This window comes from Bubalus kerabau, chromosome 9 (genome assembly GCF_029407905.1).
Source record: "Bubalus kerabau isolate K-KA32 ecotype Philippines breed swamp buffalo chromosome 9, PCC_UOA_SB_1v2, whole genome shotgun sequence".
Taxonomy (NCBI): Eukaryota; Metazoa; Chordata; class Mammalia; order Artiodactyla; family Bovidae; genus Bubalus; species Bubalus kerabau.
Genome location: NC_073632.1, coordinates 89468646 through 89488631, shown reverse-complemented (window position 1 = coordinate 89488631; position 19986 = coordinate 89468646). Strand labels below are relative to the sequence as shown.

At 40.3% G+C, this 19986-nt stretch overlaps 1 protein-coding gene across 31 annotated transcripts in view; it reads left to right on the top strand.

The window, feature by feature from the left end:
* The window catches only part of PLAGL1 (PLAG1 like zinc finger 1), a 97741-nt gene that overhangs the window by 55151 nt on the left and 22604 nt on the right, over positions 1-19986 (top strand). For 25 of the 31 annotated variants that reach the window (XR_008698374.1, XM_055535843.1, XM_055535847.1 and 22 more), the window contains one exon: positions 12273-12346. Coding sequence is in view for 2 of the 31 variants with exons in the window: in XM_055535833.1 (XP_055391808.1) it covers positions 12308-12346 (39 nt within the window). In the remaining 29 variants the exon portion in view is untranslated. Of the gene's footprint in view, positions 1-12272; positions 12347-13345; positions 18298-19986 lie in introns of those variants that run through there. The other 6 variants (XM_055535833.1, XM_055535832.1, XM_055535860.1 and 3 more) reach the window with 3 other exon arrangements.

Here is a 19986-nt window from a genome sequence, read left to right as displayed (position 1 = left end):
AATCATCTGTATATTTCTAAGGATGACTAGGAGAAAAAGTAGGTATGAAATTTGTTCTGAGAATATGCTTCACTTTCTTTTCAGTGCTTATTTGATTAGAAATTCTTTGGTAAAAATGAATAGGTCTTGATAATTTTAGTAAATGATTCCTAATGTCATGTGTTGCTGAAGATTTAGTGTTCTATCAGAATTTAGTTCCATAAGTGCCCTTTTTAAGAGCTGTAAATTAGCAGACAGCATGGTGGATAGCACAAGTTTTCCAACCAGGCATAGCCTGGCTTGAATTCTGGCTGTGATTCCAATGAGTACGCTATAAGCAACCTAATGAAGCTTTCTTAGTCACAGTTTGTCTTTTGTAAAATTGCGGTAATAACAACTATGAGGCTTATGAGGATTAATTGAGGTGATAGACCTAGCCATTAGCAGCATTCAGTAACTTAATTCTTTAATCCAATTTTGCTTGGTATTATATGTGTGAGATGCTCATAATAAATTATTTTATAGTATACTTTGTACAGAAGATAGTCTTATTATTTACATCATTACATATAGTAAATTTTGAAAAATTATTATATGGAAGACAAAATAACTAGGAGACATGGACTGCTCTGTAAATGACCCCAGACAATTTTTTGTAATATCTACATTTTAGCAGTGTAAAGAGGATGAAATGAGATAATTTAGATTTGTTAGTACTTATTTGTAAATATAAAGCACTAATGCAAATGTAAGGAGTTGAAACTTCTTACTGAGGGTACTTTTCACCAGCCATTATGTAGTAACAGGAACTGAATTTACTGTCCTAACTTATCAAAGCAAACAAAACTCCATAAAATGTGTGAAACAAAGATTTTCAGACTTTGGATGACAAATGGCATGAGACAGCTAACCATGAGATAAAGGAAACATATGTACCCAAGGACACAGTGTGAGAGGAGAACCCAAGCACAGCTCAGTAGTCACCCTGAGTTGAGATGATAGAGCTGGGATAGAACTGGGAATTCAGGGGATTGAGGTAGCTAGAATTTGCAGGACAGAGGATGAGAGAGAAGAGAGTTGCACAAAGAGAGACTTCTGGAGATTTTTAGAGGGTTCCACTGGAGTTTTGAGCTAAGTACTGATTAGTGCATGCTTAGGAGAGAACTCCCCACGTCTTGGGAAAAGACTTCCCAAGTACTGCCTCAGTGCTGAGGCAGAACTAGTCCTAGACAAAAGGCTGTTCTGATCCTACCTGAAAAATCTTTAAAGTAAGCCATTAAAGAGGAATCATAAAACTTTTTTAGTAAAGGGCCAAATGAAAATACTTTGGGTTTTGCAGGCATGCTAAGTCACTTCAGTCATGTCTGACTCTGTGACCCCATGGACGGCAGCCCACCAGGCTCCCCCATCCCTGGGATTCTCCAGGCAAGAACACTGGAGTGGGTTGCCATTTCCTTCTCCATTTGCCAGCATATATGACTTCTATCGCAACTACTTAGCTCTGCCATTGTAATGATGAAGCAACCATAGGCAATATGTAAATGAATGGGGGTGGTTGTATTCTAAAACAAAACTGTATTTACATAAATAGACTGTGAGCCAGATTTGACTTATGGACCATAATTTGCGGACTCCTGGTTTAAAGGGTCAAATTATGGAACTTCCCTGGTGGTGCAATGATTAAGACTCGGTGCTTCAGTTGCAGAGGGCATGGGTTTAATCCCTGGTTAGGTTTAGATCCCATAGACTACATGGTATGGCCAAAACATTAAATAAATGAAGGGTCAAATTGTTTCTAGTTGCTCAAAAGCAGCCCAGAACAAAGCTCAAGAATATTTAAGGGGTCTTCCCTTGTAGCTCAGTCGGTAAAGAATCTGCCTGCAGTGCAGGAGATCTGGGTTCGATCCCTGGGGTGGGAAGATACCGTGGAGAAGGAAATGGCAACGCAGAAACACATAAATCCAGTACCTAACAAGATAAAGTACACAGTATTTAGCATCCAATCAAAATTTACCAGATATGCAAAAAAACAGGAAATTTCAGTGGTTAGGAGAAAATTCAGTCAACAAAATGGACTCAGAAATGAAACAGATTTAATAAACAGATATTAATAAACAAATTTAATAAACATATTTTTAATAAGATTTTAATAAACATATTCACTAAATGAAGATATTAGAACTATGATTTAAGCTAGTTTTGCATGTTCAGGGTAATAGAGGAAGCATTAATTTGTTAAGGAGAGATGTAGAAGCTATAAAATTGCCCAAATTGATCTTCTGGAGACAACAAACATCTGAAATGAAAAATACAATGGACAGGATTAACAGCAGACTAGACACTGAACTTGACCCAGCAATAGAAAATTATATAAAATAAAACACACACCCACACAGTGCCTGGGGGGAAAAGCCCATCAGTAAGCTGCAGGATAACTTTACACAGCCATATATATGTATAATTAGAGTATCCAAGGGGAAGAGGGAACAGAAGAAAGATATTTTTAAAAATAATGGCTGAAAGTTTGCTAAATTTGATGAAAACTATAAGTCCACGAATCACAGTGGTTCAATAAATATCTAGCAGTTATCCAAAGAAGAAAAAGATGAAGAAAATTATACCAAGGCACAATATAATCAGATAATTTAAAACCAGTAATAAAGAGAAAGATTTTAAAATGAGAACAAAGAAACTATAAATTTAGAGGAACAGAGAATGACAGCAGACTTTTCATCAAAACCAATGCAAACCAGAAGATAGTGGAACAGTGTCTTTAATGAAAGAAAAAACTGTTAACTTAGAAAAATCTATTAATTAGTGAAAATATTTTTCAAAAAAGATATTGAAATAAACATTTTCAGACATTCAAAAGCTTAAAGAATTAATAACTATTAGATCTACACTACAAGAAATGTTAAAAGTCCTCAGGAAGAGGAAAATAATACCAAGTGGAAATAAAGACCACCAGAAATGGTAACCACGTGTGAAAAGGTATAAGTTCTTTTTAATGTAAATCTTTTAAAAGAGATAATTATTTAAGTAAAAATAATAACAATGGAGTTGGGGTTTGTAAGATATATATCCCAAGTAGAAAATAAACCAATAAAGATCTGTAAGGCTTAAATAGCAGTATCAACAAGCTTGACCTAATTGATACTTATAGAATACTATATATATATACTATATGGAGAAGGAATGGCAACCCACTTCAGTATTCTTGCCTGGAAAATTCCATGGAGAAGCCTGGTGGGCTATGGTCCATGGGTTCGCAAAGAGTCAGACATGACTGAGTGACTAACACACACACACACACACATAACACTATATATATATATGTATGTATATATAACACTATAGAACCCAACAAAAGCAGAATAGATGTTCTTTTCAAGCACACCCGGATCAGTTATTAAGATAGACCATATTCTGGGTAAGAAAACAAGTCAGTTAATTTAAAAGGGTTGAAATCATACAAAGAATGTTCTTGATCATAATGGAATTAAATTACAACAAATATATTTGGAAAAATATATTGTAACTGAATAACACACTTCTGAATAACCCCGGGGCACATTCTAGGCCATATGGAACACCTTACATTTAAAAGAATGACAGTCATACAAAATACATTCTCAGACAACAGTGGAATTAAAATAGAAATTAATAACAAGAAGATAGTGTGAAAATTCTCAAATATTTGGAAAATAACACACTTCAAATAATGCATGCATCAAAGAAGTCTCACAAAAAATTTAAAAATACTTTTTTAAACAAAAAGTAAAAATATAGTCTATAAAAATGTGTGAAAGTGTTAGTCACTCAGTCATGTCTGACTCTTTGTGACCCCATGGACTGTAGCCCACCAGGCTCCTCTGTCCTTGGAATTCTCCAGGCAAGAATACTGGAGTGGGTAGCTATTCCCTTCTCCAAGGGATCTTCCCAACCCAGGGATTGAACCTGGGTCAGCTGCATTGGAGGTAGATTCTTTATTGACTGAGCCACCAGGAATGTGTGGGATGCAGCTAAAATAATGCCTAGAAGGAAATTTATAGCATTAAATGTTTATGTTAGGAAAAAACCTAAAATCAATAACTGAAGTTTCTACCTTGTGAAACTAGAGAAGAGCAAATTAAACTTCAAGCATGCAGAAGAAAGTAAATAATAATTAGAGAAGTAAAAAAAAATGAAACTAGGAAAATGATAAAGAGAAATCAACAAAATGAAGTTTCTGAACATGATTAATAAAATGATAAACTTATAGCAAGGCTAACCAAGGAAAAAAGACATAAATTATCAGTATCAAAAAGGAAGGAGGAGCCCATGACTGCTGACCTCATGGATTTTACAGGGCTTATGAATACTACAAACAGCTTCTGCCCATAAATTTGAGAACTTAGATGAAATGGACCAGTTCCTAGGAAGACACTACCTACCAGAATTCATGCAGAGAGAAATAGATGACCTGAACAGCCCTATATCTATTAAAGACATCGAATTAATAGTATACATTCAAAGCAAACAATATCATCACCACCAACAAAAAGTTTCCAAAAAGAAAACACCCAGCCCAGATGGGCACACTAGTGAATTTTACCAAATAACCCACGTGACAGAAATGAAAAGAGTAATTGGGAAGTATTTTCAACCAAATAGAAATGAAATGTGTTTCCAAATAGGATGCAACTATAGCAGTGCTTAGAGGCAAACTTATAGCACTAGGTACTTATACTAGAGAAGAACAGTATCAAATTAACAACTCAAGGTAAAAGATTGTTAAAATTGTCTTCAAATATCTGAATGTCTTTTGTTTAAAAATATGTTTGTTTCATATGGTTGGAAAAGACAGTTAAAGGTGGTTATAAAAAGGCAATTCTTAGCCCATCATAGGAAAGAAATAGCTATCAAACTTGCACAGCTATGGACTCAGTTTCTTTGTGAGACATACTTCCATAAACATTCTTATGAGTTCTTCCCAACTATTAATTTTTGAGATAAACAATAATGAAGGAAAAAAAATTTCTCAGTGTTAGTAGGCTATAGATTAACTGATTTAAACTGATGTGTTATATAGTAGGTTATGCAATGAGCACTAATTTTTATTTTTATTTTATTTTATTTTATTTTTTGAGCACTAATTTTTAAAATCACAGAACTCTAGAATTAGAAGGAGCGTTAAGTGATGTTTAGTCAAACCATAGTAGCCTCAATTCCCTGCCTTTTAAAATATCAAAGCCTTGGATTAAAAGACAACAACAAAAAAGTGACTTCCCTGGTGGTCCAGTGGCTAAGACTCCATACTCCCAGTGCAGGAAGCCTGGGTTCGATCACTGGTCAGGGAACTAGATCCCACATGCCTCAACTAAGAGTTTGCATGCCTCAACTAAAAGATACTTCGTGGCACAACTAAGACTCCAGGAAGCCAAATAAATAAATATTTTTAAAAATTGAGGAGGGGGGTCCATCTAAGTTTGCACATCAGCAAAAGCAGTGAAGGACAGTTGAATCACTAAATGACATATTTAGAATTCAGAGAAAATTCCATGAAGCTCAAGGACAATCAGGAATATTCTAGACATGCTTACATACTTGGTAAAAGTTGGATAAATCCGTCTCCTTTCCAAAGCCTCTTCTGGCTCTGTAGGACTTATTGGCCTGTCTCTGTCTTCCCATAGTATTTTGTGTACTCTGCACTGTAGCATCCACATACCACCATCTACCAATTAAGGGTTACAAAAAATGAGACAAAGAGGAAAAAGTAAGATTTGCCGTTTACCTCTGGCAATCTTTTTCCATGCTCGGAAGTCAACCCATTTTCTCCTAATGATTAGTGTGAGCTAGCTAAAGCACTAGCTACATAAAGCAAGTATTCCTATTAGGTATTTTTCTCTTTGTGTGGCAATAGTCTGAATTCCTGCCTATCACCAGTACATTTCTACTTAAAATGGTTAAATGGCAAGAAGTAAAACTTGCATTTTTTTTTATAAAATTTTACAGAAAAACCACATTGTTGCTTTATAGTAACCAGGCACTTGTCTCAGTTATTATTTTTTCAAGACAACTCAATTAATCTATTTTGAATCGGAGCTTATCTTTTATGACAGTTTGATCTTGGTTTTAAAATTACTTGGCCTCATAAAAACATAGACTTGAGGGCTAAATTTTTAGTGCTGGAGGGAATCATGTAATCTGGATGCTGAAAGTTAAATTTTGTGTCTTTTATTGTAAGTATTTTTTTCCCCTTTTAACAAGTTTTATATTGGTTTGATTTTCAGCATCAATGATAACAGCTACCATTACTGAGCATTTCTTACATGCTAACACTGCTCTAGGTGCTTTCTATAGGTTATTTACCTATAGAAAGGTCTTCTTAAAGTAGACATTTCAAAATATTGGTTAGTCAATAAATAGCTTAATTTATGTCCTACTGGCAGTTTGATCCTTTGCAAACCCTGTGAAAGAAGGTGTATGCGTGTGTGCTAAGTCACTTTAGTCCCGTCTAACTCTTTGTGACTCTATGAACTGTAGCCCGTCAGGCTCCCTGTCCAAGGGATCCTCCAGGCAACAATTCTGGAGTGGGTTGCCATTTCCTTCTCCCAGAATCTTCCCAACCCAGGGATCAAACCCGCATCTCTTACATCTTGTGCCTTGCAGGCAGGTTCTTTACCACTGAGCCACCAGGGAAGCTCATGAAAGAAGGTACTATTCCTCTTTTACAGATGGGGAAATACTATTAATTGCTTAATTTACAAAACTACTAAAAGTTGACACTAAAACTTAAACGTGAATCTGACAGCACAGCCCATACTCTTAAACGCTGCCTCCTTGAATGAGCAGCACGATGCATTGAGCTTGCAGATAGATTCTGAGGACTTATTTAATAAAATTACGAAGAATGTCAGTGAATAATTATATGCAGAGGTGGTAGCTAGGTGCAATGGAAATAGCATGGGATTTAGAAAAAGTATTTAAAGTTGTGACTCATCTGCTTATTTGTTCTGTGACTTTGGCAAATCAATTTATTACCTCTCTTGAGGCTGTTTTCCTCATACAGAAATAGAAATTCATAAAACCATCTATCTCAGGTGGTTATAGTGAAGAGCAAATTGATGTTTCTAAGTGCTTTGTAAATGCTTTTGAAATGTATGTAAATGAATTGATGAGTGTATTTCATCATTTGCTGTAGCCTTCAAGTAGCAACTTTTCTGAGTGCTTTTAGAAAGTGATTTGATTTATAGAGACACAGGAGTTTCCAGAGCAGCTCTATTGAATTAGAGTGATCTGTTATAAAATGAGATCTGTTATAGATTGCATTCTATAGATTACAGAATAACTCAGAAGACCAGCTTTCTTCGATGAGGTACATCGTTTTTGAGGAACGGTTATTTCACAATACTTTGTAAAGAAATTCTTTACAGATGTTTCTGTCTCCATTTTGGAAGAGAAGGGAGGCAGAGAGGCCAAAGTGAGTTAGTGCCAGAGTCAGCTTTGAGTTTCCAAGAATTCCGCCACCTTTCATGCACAGTTGGGAGTTCTGTGTTCTCTTAAGTTTATATCTGTCCCAATTTGAGAAATGTCAAAAGCCTTTACTTTGAGGGCTGTTTAGTACCCTACACAAAATGGCCTCTTTGGCAGTCAAATGAATAATCAGTGAAGGGACCCTCCTCCCCCGCTTCCTCCCCGAAGGTCCTAAGATGGACACGTGGGAAGGTCGTGTTCTGTGTCAAGGAATGAGTTCTCCATACCTTTCATTCCAATCTTGTTTATTTTCTTTTTAGTTTAGGAATTTTGAAACTTAACCCGTGTATTCCCTTGTTTACTCAGGGTTAGCGGCAGAAATGGAACAGACCACAATAAAAGGAACGCATTTTATTCCAGGCTTTCATGAATGTGGTAGCCAGTCAAGGCAGCCATTCAGGATTCAGTGGGGACTTTGGAAATCTTTTAATTCTGTGTGTTCAGTGTAGGGAACCAGTCAGGATAATCCACTTTCTTTCCTAGTTCCTCCCTCTGGCTCTCCTCTCCCCCTCACTAACCTTCGTCACTCCCCACAAACACACACACGCCTCATTCACACACAGACCGTCACTTAAGAGCTTGGATTACTAGTTTCCGTGATTACCTAGCTCCCATCAAAAAGCTAACTGTTCTATCTCTGTCTGGGTGTGTGTTTTGCAGACAAGAGTTTATGCACGCTGAGTCTCTTTAAGTCGTGTGGCCTCGGCTGGAGATGAAGGCCTGAGGGAAGCCCCAGGAATTACAGCTCTCAGTTCATCGTATGGGAGCAGTTTCCTGGGTGCGAATGAAGAAGGGCCGTGCGTGTGGCCGCCCTCCTGTCATCAGCAGCCCCATTACACTTAGAATAGTGTCCCAGTAGATTGGGTACGGTGACACGAAAGAAATTGCAGATTAAGTGAGACCATTGCTTGTAGGATCGCAGGGTGGAGAAAGAAAGGGAGAGTGAGCGGGTGCAGTTTATTTATGGAATGTCGGGGGGCCATGGTGGCTCAGCGGGTCCTAGAGGCAGAGGACTTCCCTCCCTGCTTGTTTTCTCCCTCTGACCTTGGATGAACTAGCGAGCAGTATATTATGCCGCTTGATTGTGCTGGTTTGTCATGGTTAGCATTCTGGACTGTCACTGGAATGTAGGAAACGGATGAATTTGAATTGAACCATGAGGTGGTCTGCCGGGCCCTCTCCTTGTCTCGAGGAAACCTGTCGCTGTTTGTCTGGGCCTGGCCTAATGAAAGCAATGGAGGGAAAGAGAGGTGGGCCTTTGATCTCTTTGTTGCAGCTGCTCCCTGGGAACTCGCTGAAATCAATGCCCTGTTTTCCTGAAGGAATGAATGGCTCTGCCTAACTAGCTTTGTGAAGCCGTGGGGGAATTCACTGCCTCTGTTTATTGACAGCTGAAAAGGAGCACATGGGGTGGAATGGACCTTCATGTGAAAACCAGGCATAGGGAAAATTAGACCTCAATTTAACACAGAGGAATTTGGAAATTCACCCCAAAGGAGACGGTGGTTTCTCATGCTTACATTAGAATTACTCGAGTTTGGGGCTAGTGTGTAATGAACAATGGAGGTTCTGTCACAACTGTGTTATAAGTAGGAATATGATATGCATAATAAATGATGTTAAGTAGAAGTTGATTCAACACCCTCCTTGTTTTTTTAAACACAGAAGTAGAGAAAGGCAGATGTTAGCCATGATATATAATCAGGTGGTTCTTTTATTTTTGCTTTCAGAAGAAGAGAAAAAAATTGATACTGAAAATAAGCATTGTTAATATGATATTACCAAGTTTCTAGAATGTGACTTTTATTCACTTACATTTTGAAACATCTTTGAACTTTGTATCTAAGTTTCATTCATGGGAACTATTCAAACTATTCATGCTGTTCTGGATTGTGTGTGTTGAGTGGGAATACAACAAATCATAGTTATTTTTAAAAATGTATATTCTTAGGATATTGTAACCGGAAGTCTGTGTCAAACATAAATAAGACTCTAGACCAATTTAGCATTTGCTATGAGAACAGTTCATAAATCCTAACATTACTGCCTTACTTTTGACAACACAGTAAAGAAAAAGTTGAATTTATCGCAAGGAAACATCACCAGACCTTCTTTTATATCTCCCCTCTCTGGCTTGATTTCCCAGGAAGAATTTATAGCTTCTTCCTTTGGCCCTCAGCCCTCTGCACACACCTCTATTATAGCACTTAACACATTGCCCTGTAGCTCTTTGTTTAGGTGTATTCTTCTAGCTGGAAGTAAAGCAGCTGTGTCGTATTCGTTTTTATATCTCCAAGCGCAGCAAAGCTCTTGGCTCAGTGAATGCGTGCTGAATGAATGGGGATTGATAGCTCCCCGTACATTACTTTGAATGTAATTACTTATGCAGGCTTCAACGGCAAACACTACATTTTGGGAAAACCTGATTGATCTATTGTTACCTGATTGGTGCTATAGCTTTTTAAAATCTTTCCTTTATGGAGAATTATTAAACAGTTTTTCAACGTGGCAAGTTGTTTGGGCAGTCCCTCAGCCTGCGAACAGGAGGCATAGAAAGTGTACGGTGTTGTCCTTTTCAAATCCAAGCTCTCTCCTGTAATATTCTTTTTAAAAATTATGTCTCAACATAGTGTTTAGATATTTTCACTAAGAAGATGAAAAAATTTTTAGAGTTTTGTAGACTTTCACCTGACCAGATTTAGTGATTGAGATGGACAGACTTCCATTCTACATGATTTAATTCTATGGTGGAATGTTAAATAATGCAAAACAAAACCTTTGACAGTTTATGTAACTAGCTTTACTACTACTGTATTTTATGAACCCCTTGAATCTCAGTGAAAAATGTAAAGGAAATTTTGATCCTAGAGGACTAACTCCCGTGAGTTCACAGGAGCCTAAGACAAGCCCAGTTCTGAATTATTCTCAAGTTAATCCCAACTGCTTTTTAAACCAGAGCTGTAAGTGGGAAATAGTTGTCAATATTCTTTGGGAAAAAAATGACATCTTAAAATCATAATGGAAAACTTTAGAAAATGTTGGGGAGGGGAGGTGAAGTAAGCACACAAGTATAGGATCTGGCTCATATTTTATTCTCCATGTTATTTTTGTTTTATTTTTACTCCAAGATTATGTCCAAAGACATCTATTTGATTTTCTGTCTTGATTAAAAGTAGGAATGAGGTTTAAAAAACAGTTTTACATATTGGTGAGTCGTGGGAGCGTCCTGCGTAGGGATAGGCACTTGCGTGGGCTGTACGAATGTGATCAAGTCAGCAGATCATGTTTCTGCTGAGATTTTAGATTTCTTACGAAACAGGAAAATTACCGTGGCCTTGATCATTGATAGACTCTCGCCCCCAGAAGTATTAACTTGTAGATAAGAAAGCTGTAAGCCTCGTACTTAGGTTTTATAACTTGGCTGCTCTGTCCTCCCAGTTTCTGGAAGTAATTTCGTGTGACATCATACCTGAGTTGGGGGGGGCGGGGATGAAGGGTGGAAGGAGAAGTGGGGAGTCAAACAACACTTTTGCGTTGGATATTTCAGCTTAAAAGCGATGAGGCATATCTTGTCCCCACTGATAGAACGATATGCACGCCCCAGGGGGTGACTGCAGTTAAAAGTTGTGTTCTTGCTGGGTTTATAGAACCAGTTAATGTCAACTGCATGATCCTTTATAAAAAGAGCCCTTTTCTTAGGCCTGAAGTCTGTTGTCATATACAGGAAGAAGAATGTCAAGTAATTTAGTAAGAGTCAAGCCCTCAATAAGTTTGGGGATCGGCATATATGAAGTCTTCATGTTTTTGTGTGTGTCTACCTCCATCAGCAAACTTCCTAGCAGAAAGATACCAGATCCTCCCTCTCAAATGGTTTTCATCCATCTAACAAACAAAGCAGACCTATTAGGGGCTTACCTAGTCATTGAAAGGAGACATCCTCCTTGTGGGTTAGGTTGAATGACAAGAAAGACGGGTACACTTATTGTCAGCAAGTTCTGTCCTTCAGGCCTCTACTCGGAGTAGTAACCTTGTCTTTGAAGAAAAAAAAAAATGGAGTTCAGCAAAGGTTCCTTTTGGTCTTAGGTTTTTGTTTTGTTTTTTGTTTGGCTGTTTGTTTTTTGCCTTTTAATGGTCTTTCCTGGCTCTTTGACAGTCTTCCCCTCTTGCCCCTTCACGCCCTGCTCCCATGGGTCCACACTCCCTTTTCCTAGAGGAGAGTGTTCTTAGTTGACCCTTTTAGAAAAGGTTCTGATTATCATCTGATTGCTTCCTGAAGCTCTGAGACATTCTCACTTGAGTTGGGGTCTCTGGAAAAGAACTGCAAATATACCAGTACAGCTTGCTTCCTGGGTGCAGTGTTCAGCACTTCACTCTGACTCCTTTAATCCTCAAAAGGCCCCTGGGCTGTAGGTACGGTGATCGTCTCCATATTAAGGTGAGAAGCCGAGGCAGAGAGCTGTTCCACAGGCGGTGAGAGGTTTCTAGTGGCTCCAGGTGACACCTGGGTCTGAACCGTGGGCCTTCTGGCACCATGGCTGTGGCTCCTCACGTCACCACGTTGCGTCTCTCAAACTAAAAATTCTGTAAGAACTCAGAGTTGTGTCTCTGGAAGGTTGGAATATGACATGATGGTATATGGACAGACAGTGTTTGATCCTGGCGTTCCTGAACTTGCGTCCTGAGTGTGAATGTCTCCTTACACAGTTACTCAGTGTGACTTCCCTCAATGCCTTTCTGTGTTTAACCTTTTGATTTTTTTTTTTTTCCTCCTCTTCTAGGATTGCTCTCACATCTGGTGTGGCCTCTGTTTCAGGTCACATCTGAAACTCCTCTGGACCCCAAGCTTAGAAAGGTAAGTGTATCCCCACGACACCGTCTGACTTCTGCCCAGGCTGCGTGCCATGGCCAGCGTGAGTCTGTGTTCTTATTCTCCTACTTTAGAGCACACGCCACAGCCTTCTGCAATAGTGGGGCTGATGTCCCAGAGAGCACTCGCTGTCTGAGATTTCTCATTGGAGGAGCTGTAGGCCTTGAAGGAAAAAAGAGGGTTGAGGAATACAAAAGCCTGTTTTTCACTCTTTAGAAAAATCAAGAGAACATGCTAAGAACTGTCATTAATGTTTATTCATGTAACTTTAGAAATAAGGGGCTTTATACAGCTGACTTTTATTGATCATGACTTCTTTATTAGAAACTTGTGACCTCCCTCCCTGACATTTAAAAAGATGTTTTCAGATGAAAACAGATTAATACTAGGGGAACTTGGGGGAGGATTATCTTCCATTTAGAATCATATTTAGAATGTTGCATACATTTCAACTCAGTTTCTAAATCATGCTCCAGCGTCGTAACATGAGGTGATTTTTCAGTTTGCATATATTCTGTCCAAATTTCCTAAAATTATGAAATAAGTATGCTGCTAAATCCAGTGGCGGTAACCTAAATTTGTGGGAACTCATGGTTGACGGGATCCGTGATATTTATCGGAAGTTTTTATTTTTCTCCACCATGTGGAGATTATGATTTGTTTTAAACACCCATTTCAAAATAATGACACCTAGTTCGAGCCTTAAATTTCATATCCAACATTCTGGTTGTTTTTCTCCTGTAAAATGTATTAGTTCTCTGTTTAAGCCCGTTGCCTTCTTCACCCTTAAGGAGCCCTCCTCCTGTTTGCAGCTCTGCTGCTAACGGTATTGCTTAACCATAACTGTTGGCCTCTCTCCACAGATTTTTTTGCAAAGTGTCCTTGACTGTAATATGCCATATTTTTTTAAATTCCAATCTTCTTTGTAAGTTTCCTTATATCCCATTTTATACTTAAGGTTTTTTTTTTTTTCTCTTAAACTAGATAAACCACTTCCAATTTCATTTTACTCTTGGGACTGACTTCTAGAAAGGCTGCCCACAGCTGCTCCAGGTGAAAGGCCAAAGTCAAGAGAATATTAGATATGTGTGTTTAAGTTCCTGTTCTCCAAATGGTTCTAATTGAAATTAGTCCACTTCCCCACCCACACATTCAAAAAAAAAAATTCTAGCAAAATCTAAAGTTGCCAGAATCGCTTCTGTATGTCATTTGTGCAGCTTCATGATATGTGTAAGACCAGTTCATGCGAGTCCAGTTGTAATTGTTTTCTCCAGTTAAATGTGACATTGCCGTTAAAAGCCCAGCTAATAATATTATGCTGCTTAAGAATTTAGAAGTCTTTCGACTACATGACATACAAAACTTTGAAGCAGGAGAGAAATAATTAGAAATTTCTTTTACAAGAACATGTTAGAAAAGAATTGTGTCATGGTGGTCCAAATCAAAGAAAGATTATTGAACTGAATCAAAACCTTACATTCTTGCTGTTAGACGTATTGTATCCTGACACAGATTATTAATATTTCCTAATTGTGAGCATATCCAGTGTGTAAAAGCACTCGTGATACTTATTAACAGGGCACATCTACTTTGTACATAAACTTCAGACTCTGCCCCAGTCACTGTGCCTCTGTGTGTACATTTGTAACGCATCATCTCGTAACAGCTCTGCCAGGTAGAGAGATGTCAGCATAAAGAGAAGTTAGGGAACTTGCCTGAGGTTACATACCTGGCAAGTAGCAGAGCCAGGGTTTGGACCCAGAGCCATCTGATTCCATAGCCAGTCTTTTCTGCACCCACCAATCCATCGTTCCTAGACTGTGTCTAGGAATACTATCATTTGGTTAATGTTTTTTAACTAACTGTAGGAACCACAACCTGTATTAGGTAGAGTATGCTTTTAGTAAAAGAATAAGGGAGAGGAAAACTCATTATCATACACCACTTTTAGGTAAGGAAAGTTGCTGTCTAAGAAATAGTATTAACTTTTTTTTTTTTTCACTTTCTTGACTCCCCAAAAAGAAAGTAGTCAAGGCCTGAGGGGAGCTGAGGGCAGGGGCATAATATAGGAGAGTATTAAATATTATTGTTAAAACGAATAAATAAAGCACATTTCTCTATCAGTGTGTTTAAAATAGAGCTAGCAGTTATGCGTGTTTATACTATAACAAAGTGTACTTTATTTGGGGAATAACTTAATTGATCCATTATGTGGCATTACCAAGGTAATTTTTTCCTTTTTGTTTGAGCACAGGAATTAAAAGTGATTCATAAAAACACACACACTTATAACCAGCATGTAAATTAGAACCACATTAGGGTGATCATCATCTTTTGTTGTTTTCTAAAATGGTTCCAGTTTGCCCTGTATATTCAACTTAAAGTACGCAAAAGTGTTGCAAGTTTCAACTCAGGAGAGATTTAGAGCTCCCTGTGAACACCCAGTTTTACAGAGAAGCTTCAGTGTTCAAGTACTGCAGTTAGTCTTTTTGTGTGCAGTTTTTTTAACAAAATTGTTGGCTGTGTTTCTTCCCAAGGAATTACTGTTTTACTGATTTGAATGTATAGATTGGATACATGCAGAACCTACTCTGTCCGTCTGCTGTCTGAGGTCTCTTTCTATAACTTGAGCCTGAGCGTATTGCTGTCCTGATTAAAAACTTGCAGTGCATCAGTCAGGACTCTTGGTTGCAACTGACAGAAATTAATGGGACCACTGAACAATTCCAAATGGCCAAGTGACGGGAGCGTATTTGCATGTTAGAAGAATCGCTCTGACAGCAGCATTGTGACTCGAATGAAGGGATGAAGGGGGGCCAGTCTGAGAACAGCAAGACTGAGGAGTCCGTAGGGATCTCGGTCTCCAGTATGTAGAAATGTCCCTTTACTTATGAGCTCTTTATTTGCCAGGCTAGTAGTTGTTTGAAGGCAGCCCCATGAAAATTGAGTTTTGGCCAGTAGAGTGGGCTGGGCCCCCATTCTGCTGCGTACCCTCATCCCCGCTCAGTTTTGGGGTGCCACCGATTGGAAAGTGGGTGGTGAGGGTTTGGGGCTGGGCCTGGGTTTGTTGACTGCCCCCTCCAATATTCCCTCACCCCCCCTTCCTGTGTGAGAAGGGAAGCGAGGTCAACAGAGGTCAGACCCTTGTGAGAGCTGAGTGGCCCCGTGCTCTGGTTTTCCAAACGTCTATCTGCTTGCTCAACCCACCCCAACTTCCAAGCTCCCCATTTATGGGTTCTCTTCTTGGGTACCATTTAATAGAAAATACTCATTTTCCTACTAACCAAAGCAGAGAGTGGGGACTGGCTTGGCCGCCCAGCCTCTGTGATGGGGCATGTGCTCCCTAGATGGCTCCTTCTGTCCGAGGTCTGTCTGCTCTCTGGATGTGCCCCTCATGCCAGGCAGACTTAGTGGGTAATTGTGCACCAGGAAGACGGGGTCCCCTGTTTGGTGATCCTTGCACATCTGACATTCGGCCAACCAGAGCTCCCTGTTCTAAAAGTTCTAATCTCAGCATCCTGGCTGATACATCTCAGCTTATCTAGAATCCTCTCTGGTTTTCATCAGGGACTTTATGAGCCTCATCTGAAGTCTCAGATGTTCAGCCACAGGATTTAAGTGGAATTTGTTCTGAGGACGTGACTGACCTCAGGGTCCAAATCCCTGTAGACATTTGGTGCCACAAGGACCTACGATTACCGCAGTGTCTTTGAATCAACAGATTTGTCACATTTATGTGGTTTTTCCTCTCTGACACCTCAGTTTCCAGCACACCCTCACTTCTATCTTCTGGGAACCGACACCCCACTCTGTCCCAGTGGGCTGGTCTAGGGGGGCATGTCCAGTCCCGGAAGCAGGGCTGTCCTGGGCCTCAAGAAGTCTAGCAGCATCAGCCTCTCACTTTCTAATCCCTGGTAGACTTATGTTTTCTCCTTTGGTTTTTAAGCAATTCAGAGTTTAAGATAAAGGCCTTAAAGATAACTTTCTCTGCCTCTCCCTCTTTAGGTATTTGCATAGGAATCAGAGGCGTTAATCTTGCGAGTAAACTCCTAACATCTGCCCTTATTTCCTTCCTTCCTTCCTTCTCTATCAGCCCTGGGACCAAAGCACAGACCCCAGCGCCTCTGCAGAGTCCCTTCGCCTCTGCAGCAGAAGGGTAGCATTTTTTTGAGAAATAATCTGGCTCCGCGTTGTAGCAGTGGAAGCTAGTCTGTAGCACAGATGCGCATGACCCTGAGGGCGTCGCACTGTAGGCGCCCTCATAAGTCTGACTCTCACTCCCCTCGCACATCAAGCATGCAGAAAGTGCACTCCCTTTTGTGTTCATCATTCCGTCAACCTAGAGAGAAATTTCATTGCAGTCATTCTTCGGTGTCTCCCTTTCTCCCATGGCATGTGTCCTAGAGCCTGAAGGTTTCCATGGCCCCTGGTGAGTAAGGGCTGGCCTTTGGTGTATGATGAGAGTAGCTGGGGTATGATAGTAACTGAGTGGTCTTTTGAAGCCCTACACTCTTGCCCCAGGCCTGAGCTCCCTGAGCACAGCCGCCACTGTCCTCTGGAAGCTTCTGTCCTGCCTTAGGGACAGAGCTGTGCAAGGCCCCCCACCCCTTCATTTAGGGGGAGAGTATCTTTTTCTCACCCTCTTAACTTCTTCCCAACTCTGAAGTTGGGCAGAACCTCCTCACTGGGTTTAGACGTTAAGAAGGATAGACTGCTTCTGCTGTCATCTGGGCTAAAACACAAGCAATTACAAAGCCTGCACCTGTTTTAAATGAGCTAGACAGGAAAACTGTTGGGAGAACAAACAAAGTAAAATTCCAAAGTTGTCCTGCTGCACTGATTTGGACTCTGTCACGAAGGCAAAACACCACCCAAACACTGGTAACTATGGAAATGAAGAGAAGGAAACACATCTGAGAGACAATAAGCCCGAAGACTGTGCAGCTTAGTCAGTGAGAAAAATCTAGTATGCCTCCAGGGTTTCTGACTTGGGAGCAGCCAGAAAGCAACATGGTGAAGAGAGTGACCTGTTACTAACATGGACTCTCAAAGCCCACGCTTGGGATGCAAAGCTCAGCTCAGCTGCTCACTGAGCGAGCCACCATAGGCCGACTGACATAGCTCCTCAGCCTCAGTTTCCCCATAAGTAAGGTGGGGTTAATGCTCCCTACTCATTTGGCTGTTTGGAGCATTAACTAAAGCCATGAAAAAAAACGGCCATGACCTGCTGAGCATCCACTAAATGTTAGCTCTTATTACGTAGCAGTGCCAGTAGCTAAAATGGGTGATGCTGGAAGGTGAGCCGTGTGGAGCCCCGCTTCAGAACAGGGGGCCTCCGGGGCCACTGACAGTATCTAAGCTGAGAGATGCAGGAGGAAGTTACTTGGATTCGTCTGAAATGTGAAAGAAATTGATGGCTGAAGACAGTAGTAGATAGATTGATCGTTGAAGAAGATAGATAGTAGATGGTTCAGGACTGAAGACCCCAAGAAGGAGCTGAAACCCTGGGCTGTGACTGACCCCCCAGGGATTGTGTCAGAAGGTAGGGGGCCAGGTGCCAGGCTCACGGATCTGTTCACACTCCCAGTTACCCTTTCACAGCATGGGCCTCGGGGGTCATCTTCAGAATGACTCGGTTGTTGTGAGGTGAATACAAATACCCAGTTTACAGCCTCCACTCCAGAGGTATAATCTCAGTTGCAGTGATCAGCTCACTGAAGTAAGATTTACTTGTCTAGAATCTACCAAATCGGGTGGGCTCCTTTCCATCAGGAATTATAGTCCTTGGTGGGGGGGTGAGGGGGTTGGGGAGGTGTGGCGCGGGGAAGAACTTATCTGAGAGGCTTTTCGAAAACAGGGCTTGCACATCCTCCAGCCAGAGGACTCTCGCTGAAAGCCCGGACAGGCCTCCCGGTGTCAGGGCTTGCCCGGCTCTTTCCCACTCAAATCATTTGAAAAAAAAAAAAAAAAAAAAGTCAGTTTGAAGAATTTACTTAAGTGAAATCGGGAGTAGCTTGAAGTGAATGAGCTGAAACTGGAGGGAAATCCCTTTGTTCAATTCGGGTTTCAGTGAATGCTCAGCAGGCAGCTAAACCAGTTCATTAACAGAGAAGAAGCCGTGTTTCTCAAACGCAGCCCTCAGCAGCTAATGCCTAGAAAAACAGACTGTGACAGCCAAAAATGCATTCTAGAAATCCGAACGCTCTAGATTCAGGAAACTTTAGTTTTTGTCATCGCTGAATAAACAAATCACTTCCCCCTGAATATCTCCCCTTTATTTAAGACAGTTCACCATACATGATCTGTTTACTGTGCATCCATCCCATTTTCTAGAAAAATGTGATTTTTCCTGCTTCTCTGGAGCTCAGAAATGAGTATACTTAGAAATATTTTATGTTACCAGTTCATTTAAAAAACTGTATCCTTTTATTTTAAATAGAACCCACCTATTAGAAGCTTTTTCTCTGATTTTTGAAATCTAAAATTCAGACCTGAAAACCAGCCTGCAAGTGGTGTACTGTCAAATGTCTACGTGATATTTTTCCTGTCTCCGCTGCGCTTTATTAAATTGTTGTAGACTGCACATGGTTTTTCCCCGGGGCAACGCATGCTTTCGGGTTCTCTGTTGCATTGTTAACTATTTAAGCATTAGACCCGGTCTGAGATGGCAGGGGGGAAAGGCCGAGGGACTTGATCTCCTCCCTGCCAGAGTTCTCCGCTTTCACTGGTGCTGCTTACATTGAACAGCTTAAGAATAAGCTCCTGTGTGAGCCCTCGGAGGCCGGGGGGGCATTGTTGAATTCAGAAAGGAATCGCTTTCTTTTAGTGATAATTTGAATATTTTGACAATGCAGCTAAGCTACTCCGCTGCCTGGTTTGCGTACTTCGTGTCATGGGCGCCCTTTCTAGTGAAGCCGGAGAGAGCCCCTGCCTCTCTGAATTCATAAATTGGCATTGTCCGTGGATGAGATGGGTAGGAGCAAAGGAGGAATCATCCAGAAGAATTCTGCTCTCTTGCTTTCATGTTGTTTTCAAGCTCTTAAAATAATTAATATAGGCCTTTGGAGACCACCCAATTAAACCACCACAATAAATGCTGAGCATTTTGAGATGAGAGATGGACCATGAAGATGATTTGTGACATGTTTATACATGCAAAGCAAGGAATACATTTGAAACAAATACTCTGGATGATTCAGAGAACCTACTCGCCTCCAGCTTTTTCCCTAAATTGTGGTGGCTTATTTTTAGACTTTTGTTGTCTGAAAATGGCCCTCATTTTTCCATTTGTAACTTATAAGGAGGTTACTCATAATAAATGGACATTGCCTTTTTGATCAAATTAAGAAAACAGGCAACCCAGGGAATAAATCCCGTAGGTGAGATATAATTGGCTGTTATGTAATAGGTTTACCTTTGTACTGGTAAAGAAAATCCCGAAAAGCTTTGTCCCTAAGAGTATCAACTGGCTGGAATAGTCTTGGCTGGAAGAAGCCGACTTTTATAATTAATTGGTGAACAGAGATACCTGTTTCCCAGTGCTTATCAGGGACCGTGGTGTGAAGCTGGCTGTAGACTTTTTCTGGAGACTTCACGGAAACCTAAGTTCCCAGGGCCCCAGCGGT